Genomic DNA, 11,112 nt, shown 5'->3' on the forward strand with positions numbered 1-11,112 from the left:
ACTCAATCATAAAGTATTGTTCCTCCTTAGTATGTCATTTATATAGGTGTATACGAATAGTCTTGCTTAGTAAGGCCATATAAAATGTTTAATTTTTTATGTTTTCTGCTTTATCTTTTCTACTTTATAAATCATGGATTAACCATTAGTAAATAAAGTATTAACCCCTAGTGAGCATTGTCTCTTAAGAGGGTCATTGACCCACTATTAGTCAATAATAATGTGCCTCACCACATGTAAGAAGATGTAAAAAAAAAAAAAAAAGGCTGTTGGTCATTATCTGCACAGTCTTGATGCATGCTCAATCATCCAGGTAGTGAAATACCAAAAAGTTGATTCTGTTCATCCTTACATAGTGTCCAGACGAGCAGAATCAACTTTTTAGGATTATCAGCAGAGGTTTCAGGTGAAACCATTTTGAGACCTTGCCCCACCTTATTATGTGACCCATTGAGCTCACAAGATGTGAATGGGGACTCGGGTGCCTGGGAAGGTACCTTAAAACTGCATTGTAGGTGGCAGCCAGTTGGTGTCATAAGCTGCCCCCTCTGTTCAAAGATGGTCAGTTGCTTTCAGAACTGAAGAAACTTCTCAGGTGAGAGGTGAAACATCTTCAAGGAACTTAAAGAAGTCCAGTCAGTTTCTTTCCAAGCAACTTAGATTGTATTTGTCAATATTGTGTCACACATATGGCGCTAACTTGTGGCAACAGGGAACTATCCAGTAGGTTATAATTATTCAATATAAATTAAATTTTAACTGTTGGTTCCACACATGATATACAGCAGTGTGACATATGGTTAGACAATTGCCACCTAGTGGCCACCGATGGTGTTCAGTAGGGTAAATGATGCCAGACCCAGTTAACGTTAACGTACTGAACTGAAAATAACCACATGACTGCGTGAGTGCTTGACCTCAGCACAGTTGACTGAGGCTGGCCTGGACAAGCAGCAGGGTGCAAGGACCCTCTTATTGCTGCTTGCATCTTTAAAATTGTATTTGGTGTTGAATCGCCTAATACAGTGGTAGAAAACTTTAAGCGTTTAGCTTGTGACATATTTTAAATGTTATTGTACTTCCAGTCTCAGTTGAGTCCCTCACTTTCACTTTTATTTTTCTATCAGCTGAGAAGCAACCAAGTAACAGCCAACAGGAAAAAGCTAAAATACACAAACAAACAAACAAAAAACAATTTGGTGACTTTTTACTTCCAATCTCAAATATCCTCTCTGAATTTATAATTATAGCCATATATAACAGAAATAGCCTTTCCCTGAACATAGTCCAGCATTAATTTGATCACACTCCCAGTGGAAAGACTTTAAACAGGCTGAAAAACTGGATTTCATAATGTCACTAACATCATCAAATGAACAACAACTAATTCACTATGTTGGCTAAAATAACATTAAGAGAACATAATTTACAGTGAATTAGGTATTACTGGGTATCTGGGTATGTGTTTGCTCACAGTATTATCCTAGTTAAAAAGCCCTAAATCATTGGTGGCTGATCCACTAACATGTTTTCAGATACAAATTAATTTAATTTATATTTGCTTATAACATACAGACTTATGTTCTGAGTTATTAGCTTTTCAAAAAAGCATCACAAACATTAGTCTTCCAATATCTTCATGGCGCGGCCAGTGTATGTTACTAACTTCCGGGAACAATGGCATAAAAAACAAAACAAAGAACAAGCACACATGCTGCCTGCAGGGGGCGATACTTGCGTAAAGAGATACCACTATGTGACCTAAGCTACGAAGAAGAAACTTCCACGGCGTTTTCCTCGGTGGATGGCCTGTTCTGGAACTAAACTGTGAAAGCTGCATTGAAACGAAATCTGTGTGGGATAAAGTCACTGAGATGTGCGTTAAATTAGGTTTCATAAATAAGTTGTGCAAAATATATGAAGTTAAAAGATTAGCTGACAAACTTTTAACTCATAGCTAGATAGAACTGCTATTTGATAATCGCTATCAGGGCTCTTTCAGCAACCCTACCAGAAGGCATATGATCGCTAACGTAAGATATTTTTTTCTAATAATAAAAATAAAAATGAATTTATTATAGTTCAAGGAATCATTACTAATATTAGAGTTCGGTGTGAAGCCCCATAAAACTCGAGTATGGAAAGCACTACTATGACTGGCTGTAAAATAAGAACCTGATATGTGATAATAAGCTATAAGTAGCAAAGTGACTTTTGACACTACTCAAGTGACAAGTATCGTTGTTTGACGTTCGCTTGTCTGTTAATATAGATTCAGTGTGAATACGTTAAGTTATTAACTGTATATAAATTTCTTTACTTAGCGCTTTTTGTAACGTGTGCTTTCAAACTTCGTTGTATGTTAACAGTAAATTATCTGCTGTGAGTATTTAACTGCAAAACCAACTTAACTGCCCCGCCGAGTGACGAGAAACAATGAGACTAGGATTAGAATGGTATTATGTGTTAGCTGGAATTACTACAAATTGCGAGTTTTGTAGTGTGCTTTCATTTAAAATGTTGCGCGATGTTTGTAAATGTGATACCTGCCGCTGGTATACTTCTGCAACAAAACTAGCGATAAACTCACACACTCACGTTGCAGGAATTGTACAGTAATGTACGTTAACATCCGGCAGACTTATGCATTCATGTCATATGCCAAAACCCCCCTTTTTTTAAATAATACTTAAAATTCCGGATTGGTTTATTAGTGCTGGGCGGCGTATGAGCCAACGCTCATTCTGTGGAGCCTTCACGTTAGCTGCAACGGGCTAAGATATGCCATTTTAAATGTTACTCACCATCACTTCTATAAAGTGGAAGGTTTCGTCCCCTTGACATGTAAGTTTATGTTCCGAGTAAAACAGAGTAATAGTATACATTTACAGAAACTTGTCGAGACAATCATAAATGATTAAACGATTAGCGAATAAATAGACAATGAATATGCAATAATTTCTTATCAAGTTTGAAAATATTGTAATAGCTTATTAAATATTGTGTGGTTTCCATTACTTGAACACAAAGTTTATTTCTTTCGTTCTAGCCATTCTAATATATAGTGGATACAGCATCATCGGTCGGTCTTTTTGATGTTATTCCAACGCCCATCTTTTTCAATATAAATCATTCAGCTTGACAGTGAAGCAAATATGAGACTTTAGGCTTTAAATCTGTAAATTAAGATAAAATTGTTTAATCCTAAAGTTGATAGTCTGTTACAACATCAAGACAGCAAACATTTAACAAATATCTTAAATAAGCTTTTTAAATTTAGTCAATACTCTGACTGCAGTCAGTATTGATGAAATCCAGATACTCTCATCTGGATATTATATTATCAGGTCTTAAATGAGTTTTCTTTCATTTTAAGATTATTATTCTTTAGTCAGCTGTTGACTGAATGTTATTTTTTTTCTTTTTTCTTTTTTTCTATGGAAAATATTTAATGTCAGTGTGTGAATGTGTGTGTGAATGGGTGAATGACTGAATGTAGTGTAAAGCGCTTTGGGGTCCTTAGGGACTGAGTAAAGCGCTATACAAATGCAGGCCATTTACCATTTTGTTGCACTGCTTATTTCATTCAGTAGGTGCTGTTGTCACTGTGACTGAGTCTTAAACATAGTAAGAATCTACTTTTCCTCCTTCTGACTCTCTCTGGGCAGTCCCTTACCATGAATGAAGTCAGTATAGTGAGAGAGGGATGGCTTCACAAAAGAGGTATGGATCATGAAAATTGTTATAAAATTGTGTTATAAGATGGGAAAACTGTTGTCTTCTGTTGTCTGTTGCCAGCTACTTATCGTATAATTGCACTGTTGATTTAATTTGTCATTTTTGATCCAGGTGAATATATCAAAACATGGAGGCCTAGGTATTTTATCCTAAAGAGCGATGGCTCTTTCATCGGTTACAAAGAGAAACCAGATTTAAATGACCAACCTTCCCCACCACTGAACAACTTCTCAGTGGCAGGTTAGTCTTTTAAGATGTTGAAGAGTGGCCGTCCTTTATGTCAGATCCTTTCAGTTTTCAAGACTCCCTGTATGTTTTTTCAGTTCTGGTCCCTTCTAACCACCTTTAAGTAAATATGAATGATAATTGTATTTTTTACAGAATGCCAGTTAATGAAGACTGAAAGACCCAGACCTAATACATTTGTCATCCGTTGTCTGCAGTGGACCACTGTTATTGAACGTACTTTTCATGTAGAAAGCAACGAAGAGAGGTAAAAACCGTAAATCACATTTCTTACTATCCTTGTCAAATCCTGGCATGCACTTTTTGTGTTTTATGTACTGTGATGTGCATTTTCCTGTATCCATTATTCATTAGTTGTCATTTAGAATACTTCGACTCCATCTAATGTTTTTTTTTAATTGACAATTACTAAGTCACGCCAAATTCTCCAGTATTGATGTATATGATACAGTGATTTCATACTCTTCACAGTTTTACGGATTGGATAGCCAAGTGGCAATTTGTGATATTTTTTACATTTCAGAGAGGGGTGGATAAGGGCAATCCAGTATGTAGCGAACAGTCTAAAAATGCAGGAACAGGGGGAAGAGGAACCAATGGATGTTCTCAGCTCACCAAACGAAAGCAGCCTGGTGGAGATGGAGGCAGTTATATCCAAGAGCTGCACCAAAGTGGTGAGAGAATTAGCTGATACAGCTTTGAGCTGATAAAAACTGCTACTTACTGTAAGTCAGGCCAGTTTCAGTTGGTCTCACATAAACTCTATCAGGGAAGCAATGTGTTGTGCAAACAGGAATATCAGTATAGATTTGTGATTTCTTACATCATACAAACATGTAATTGTCTCAGAATTATTATCCTTAGAATTGGAAAGTAAACCCAATGCCAGCATTCATTGGGACTGCAGTGGTAGCAAACAGACATCTTGTAGTGTTCAAGTGTGGGGGAAAGTGGCCCCTTGGCATGTCTGCTTGCTGTATAACCTCAATAAATACTTTCCTGAAAAATTTATGGTTGTATTTGTTAGTTAAGTTAATTTTAAATGTTATTAGAGTAAGAGAGAAATCTAGTCAGTCTATTCAGGTGTTTATTCTTTGTGATTGATAAGTCATAGCCATTTAGTGTAGAGGTCCTCCGTTTCACAGTCAGAGCCACTGCTTGCTCATTACTGGTGTGGTTTCAAACCAAGGCTGAGCTTTTATGTCACAGTGATTAGGTGAATAGTTTTATGTGCAGTCTGCTATTTGCATTAGGACATAAGGAACAAGGATGCAAAGAACGAAACTTTTCATTTCATGTCAAACGAACAGCATAATATATTTTACTTCTAAATGTACGTAACTTTAAAATATTATTTTGTTTAATTAAAAAAAATGTACACACACTTCCACAATGAATGAGTTGTATATTTTACAGACAATGAGTGACTTTGAATATCTGAAGCTGCTTGGAAAGGGTACCTTTGGGAAGGTGATTCTTGTCAAAGAAAAGACAACTGGAGTACATTATGCCATGAAAATACTGCGCAAAATGGTGATAATAGCCAAGGTAAGTGTGTGTATTGACATAATTGATGCAGTTGTAATTGATATATTTCTGCCATTTTGCTGCTGCAAGACTTGTCCTACTTTAACAGATGAATGCTGCGAAATGTGTGTGAAGACAGGAGTGTGGCACAGCATCAACATTGGCTTCCTGTTTTCTAGTATAATGTTTATTGGCTCATTTTGAAAATTAGTGTTTATAGGGCTTGACTAAAATATTTTTGTCATTAGTTATGAAAGACACTGCTCATTGAATTATGATCAGTTCCTGATTGTCAGTGATTTTAATATTCATGTCCATTATGAATCCAGACTCTTGGTCAAAGAATTTATTGATCTTATTGAAACATTCTGACTCAGTCTGTGTCTGGTCCGATTGTGCACATGATAAGTTCTTAAACAGCATCTTTGTTTGCATCAGCTTTCGATGATTCTGTGCTTGTAAATCGAGATTATTACTTTACTCTTAATCTTAACAAATTTATAATTCTATTTAATTTTTGGCCTTTTTTGGATTTTACTTTGATAGGTACAGTGAAGAATTGATAGGAAAGCAAAAGGAAGAAAGGGCTGCGGCTTGGACTTGAACCTGGCCGGCTGCTCTCAGCCATACAGCATGTGGTCGCTTTTTAGCAGTGCTTTAAAATTTCATAAACAGATTAGCTCTGTTGTTAAGACAAGTTTCTTTTAGCTGTGGCTCCTCAGTAAGGTGAAGGCCTACCTTACGGCACATTTCTTTTAGAGAGTAATTCATGCTTTTATTACTACTTGTAAAAACTATTATAACTCTTTATAATTGGCTCTGATCAGTTCTGACTTCGTCACCTACAAGCTGTTCAAAATGTAGCAGGTTGCCTTTTGACAGGAAAGAAATGGTGTGAACACATTACACCTGTACTGGCCTCCTTACACTAGCTTTCAGTTAATTTCAGATCCAGTTTAAAACTGCTTACTTTTCAGTGGTTAGGCAATACCTAACTTAAGAGAACTTTTGAAACCCTGTAATCCTATCAGAGCACTGAGCTATACAAACCACATGTTCAATCCAATAGTTTCAGCAATCTCCCTTCAGAAATTTGCTGCCATTGGTGAACCCTTATATTGATGCTACAGTGCAGCAGAAAAAGTAGCCAAACATGCAGAGGAGTAATTGACTGCACTGAAAAGGGCAAGTTACAATAGTTGCAGGATAGAGCTACACAACCCTTGTCTTAGGATTTCTGAGTGGTCTGCAGTTATCTTGTAGTTACGGCAGTAAAACTAAAGCAGAAAATGCTACTGATAAAACTGAAACGAAGAAAGAAGAAAGATTGAACATAGATATGTTGGCCTATTTGCTTGAGGTATCGACTCAGGAGTGAAAGCACAAACAATAAAACACATTTGTTCAATATTACAGCAATAAAGGTGTTCAGCAGTCCTTTTTTTGTCAGTCCATATACCCAAGTTGTTACAGGTCCTAGTTCTTTTCAGTTTCTTTTGTTCAGGTGTGTGTTGAGTGTATGTCTAGTGGGTATGGGTTTGTTTTTTTAAAATAACTATCAGAGTAATGTTATCTTGTTGAAATCTCACTAGCTTATCTGTCCAGAAGCAATGAAGCTGTCGTCAGCATCACAGCTGCAGATGTTGAATCCTTTCTTGCCATTAGATTGTTTCTAACTCAGAAACCATCAACCTGCACAAGACGCAGAACAACTGTCACCAGCCCTCCAAATTTCTCTTCCCTTCTGGGTCCTGGCATGCTGCTTAAATAGGCTGTGTTGGGCAACCTCCTCTGGCACTGCCCCCTGAACCACTGCACCCACTGTGGTGGAAGCAAAACTGCAAATGTAAGAGGGAATTAATGATAATGTTTATCAAACGTTAAGCATAGTTTGGATTTTCTTTTGTTGCGGGTTCAGTGAATTCCGGTCGGAGAGTGACAAAACCTGCAGCATCAGAATCTGTGATGTGTCGGCTTTCAGCACCATCTTTATACGTGCCATCAGGTGAACAATCTGCGCTTTCTGTTTACATCTTTTTGTGGAATCTGTGTATCTGCTCTCATTTGCTGTTTTAGCTGTTTGGTGGTTCTTGAAATAGTTTTGTGAGCTTTAAGCTGAGATTCTGGCGATTTTGGCAAAATACATTTATATTTAAAAATTGATTCAGGATTTAATGAATCGATATCAATATCAATCTGCTGAAATTTTTTTTTTAAAACCCAACCCTAATACTGACCACCACATAACAATTGTTGTTTTTATTCATCCATCCATACTTTTTCATTAATTCAAATTCAGTGTTGCGGAGGCGGGGGGCTGGAGCTGTCCTAGTGTGAGAGGCAGGGTGCACCCTGAACAGGTCACCAGCCTGTCCAGGGTTAACACATAGAGAAAGACAGCTATTCAAACTCACATTCACAATTTAGAATCACCAATTAACCAATTATGCTGTTTTGCTGTTTCCATTCATTTTTCATTTATCATTATATGGTACCTTACGGTACCATATAAATGCAAAACATGTTGCAGTGAGCACAGAAACTGTGGGAGCTGTTAATGTATGGCGTTATTTTTGTGCCACTATTCTAAGCGCATGTAAAAAAAAAATTTGAGCGCACGTAAAAAAAATTTGCAGGTGCAAAATAAATTTCTCCTCAAAATGCAACACTTACACCTGAGTCCCCATGTTTTAACAGGCAGGCGTGATTGCAGATGCCATGCAGGATCATCCACACGGCATCCGCAGACCACGCCCACCACAATATCTCATATTGACTGTCAAGAACAGTGGTGGATGATGAAGAGAAGCTCTAAAGATGATTTTGTTCTCATTATTATGGCAGAGGGAAATTCCAGCCTTGGGGATATCAGGCCTCTGCGGTTGCTGTGAGAAATAGCATTTGCTGATTGATAATTTGGGCTCGCTGACACGTTGTAGTCATCAAGGTGACAATGAATTCCTCTAAATTAATTGTCTAGAGCAGCGGTCCCCAACCCCCGGGCCTTGGACCGCTACCGGTCCGTGAGTCATTTGGAACCGGGCCGCAAGAGATGAGGCTCAGGTGTGAAATGTAGGGTTTTCAGGGTTTTTATTGGTTTTCAGCATTATTTTGTTATCGTTTTTATCGTTAACTCGGTTTTCCTGGGTTATGAATAAATTTCTTTTTTTTCGGTACCGGTACTAGTTTTATTTTGTTGTATTTATCCGCGACACCTTAAAGGCCGGTCCGTGAAAATAATGTCGGGCATAAACCGGTCCGTGGCGCAAAAAAGGTTGGGGACCGCTGGTCTAGAGTCATATTTTAGGCCATCTGTCTGACAATTGGCACCATTGGGTCTTGCGACAGGACAAAGATACCAAGCACACACGTAAATCTAGAACAAAATAACTCAGAGAAAAGATTCAAGGTGTTGCAGTGGACCATTATCAAGAACTCAACCTGATTGAAATGGTGTGATGGGACCCTCAGAGATCTGTGCATGAATGAATGCCTGCAACTTCAGTGAAGTAAAGCAACATTTTAAATGAAGTTGTGCAAAAAATTATACAGTAAAATATGTCATGTGTTGTTCATTTTAAGGTTGTTTGTCCCAGATTTTAAATTAGTTTAGAACTTGGTGAGGACTAGAGATTTTTTTTCTATATACAGTCGTGATACATAAAACTTGAAAGTAGGTGTTTTTTCTTTTACATAACTCCATAAAAATATGTTCTTATCTAAATATGAGGTAAATGAAAACATCGAGCATCATTTGTGACTTCGTTGTGTCAGCAGTGCGCGCTGTCCTCTGACCATCTTTAGGTAACAAAGTGGCTGAATAAAATTAGACTGTAATATATATCAGCTACATTGTTGTATTTTAGCTTTGATACAAGTTAAGGCATTAAAACAAAGATTATGTCAAACGGACTGTCCTTCTCAGTCTCTGTTTGTTCTTGCTTTAAGTAACGTTTTACTATTTTTAAAAATGTTTTTTGTGTTTGTAATGATAATTGTGTTTGCTGGCAGGATGAAGTGGCCCACACGGTTACAGAGAGCCGAGTGTTACAGAACACCAAACATCCTTTCCTCACGGTGAGAATAATATTAAAAAGTGACCTGACAGTAGATATTTATTGTCATTGGACCAATGAAACATTTAACAACGTCATTAAGGTTCAGTTCCTCTCAGTGCAAAAGAAGACTAAAAATGAAAGAAATAAAATTCCGCTTGATGGTCCCCTACAGTATCTTTGCTCTTCCTAGGATTGTTCTCTTCTGGACAGAGATCTCATTCCTGTTGTTCCTGGGATCTGCTGGAGCTACTTGCCTAGCTTGGGGGTCACTGCACTCAATACTCTGATTACCACTGGGAGCACTGTTACCTTCACCCTCCACATTTTCTTCAGCGTCTCTCTTAGCCCCTGGTATTTCTCCATCTTCTCGTGTTCCTTCTTTCTGATGTTACTGTCATTTGGTAATTCTACATCTATCACTACGGCCATCTTCTTCTGCTTGTCTACCACTACTATATCCAATTGGTTGGCCACCAAGATTTTGTCCGTCTGTATCTGGAAGTCACACAGGATCTTAGCTCGGTCAATCTCCACCACTCTAGGAGGCGTATCCCATTTTGACCTCGGGACTTCCAATCTATACTGGACACAGATGTTTCTTTATACTATGCCAGCCACTTGGTTATGGCATTCCATGTATGCCCTGCCTTGCACCCTGCTGTTATGTGTTGTTGTGCTCAGAGCTTGTTCCTGTGCTGCCATGATTAGTGCCTCTGCTGTCTTTCAGTCCAGCTTTGTCCAAGCCACTGGTAGGATTTCTGGATATCAGCAACTTCCTCTATCTACAGATACATATGGTGATACATACCGTGCAGGGGTTTGTCCTTCCTCCTTTTGCATCTCTTTCTTGGGTTGCCTGAGATATTCACTGAGCACGCGGTCAGTTGTGGCCATCTTTGTGATGGTAAATGGCCTGCATTTGTATAGCGCTTTACTCAGTCCCTAAGGACCCCAAAGCGCTTTACACTACATTCAGTCATTCACCCATTCACACAAACATTCAAACACTGACAATGGCAAGCTACATTGTAGCCATATTCTCCTCCAGTATTTCTCCATCTCCAGCCTTGGTGGTGTTGTTCTCACATTGTTCCCCCTGCCACTGAGAGTACACCTAGGATTGTTTATTCTCCTGACTTCTGTTTCTCTGGTATACCTCTTGTAGTGTCTGGCCAAGGCTGTATATACATACATACATACATACATACATACATACATACATATATATATATATATATACACATATACACGTGTATGTATGTACGTATACATATACACGTGTATGTATGTACGTATACATATACACGTGTATGTATGTACGTATACATATACACGTGTATGTATGTACGTATATGTACATATATATACGTGTATGTATGTACGTATATGTACATATATATACGTGTATGTATGTATGTACGTATATATACATATATATACGTGTATGTATGTATGTACGTATATATACATATATATACGTGTATGTATGTATGTACTAGAGATGGACCGATCCGATATTACGTATCGGTATCGGTCCGATACT

The 11,112-nt window shown here is 37.9% G+C and overlaps 1 protein-coding gene across 6 annotated transcripts in view; it reads left to right on the forward strand.

Annotated features, from left to right (window-relative positions):
* Positions 1 to 1,740: 1,740 nt before the first annotated feature.
* The window catches only part of LOC102293666 (RAC-beta serine/threonine-protein kinase), a gene marked incomplete at its 3' end in the record, with an annotated part of 10,192 nt that continues 820 nt past the window's right edge, over positions 1,741 to 11,112 (forward strand). The window contains 7 exon segments of one of the 6 annotated variants that reach the window (XM_005949853.3): positions 1,741 to 2,033; positions 3,669 to 3,723; positions 3,850 to 3,978; positions 4,120 to 4,231; positions 4,508 to 4,658; positions 5,401 to 5,532; positions 9,523 to 9,588. In XM_005949853.3, coding sequence (XP_005949915.2) covers positions 2,022 to 2,033; positions 3,669 to 3,723; positions 3,850 to 3,978; positions 4,120 to 4,231; positions 4,508 to 4,658; positions 5,401 to 5,532; positions 9,523 to 9,588 — 657 coding nt within the window. 6 annotated transcript variants of the gene reach the window in all.

This window comes from Haplochromis burtoni, unplaced genomic scaffold (genome assembly GCF_018398535.1).
Source record: "Haplochromis burtoni strain Fernald_Lab_line unplaced genomic scaffold, NCSU_Asbu1 Contig_715, whole genome shotgun sequence".
NCBI classification, from domain to species: domain Eukaryota; kingdom Metazoa; phylum Chordata; class Actinopteri; order Cichliformes; family Cichlidae; genus Haplochromis; species Haplochromis burtoni.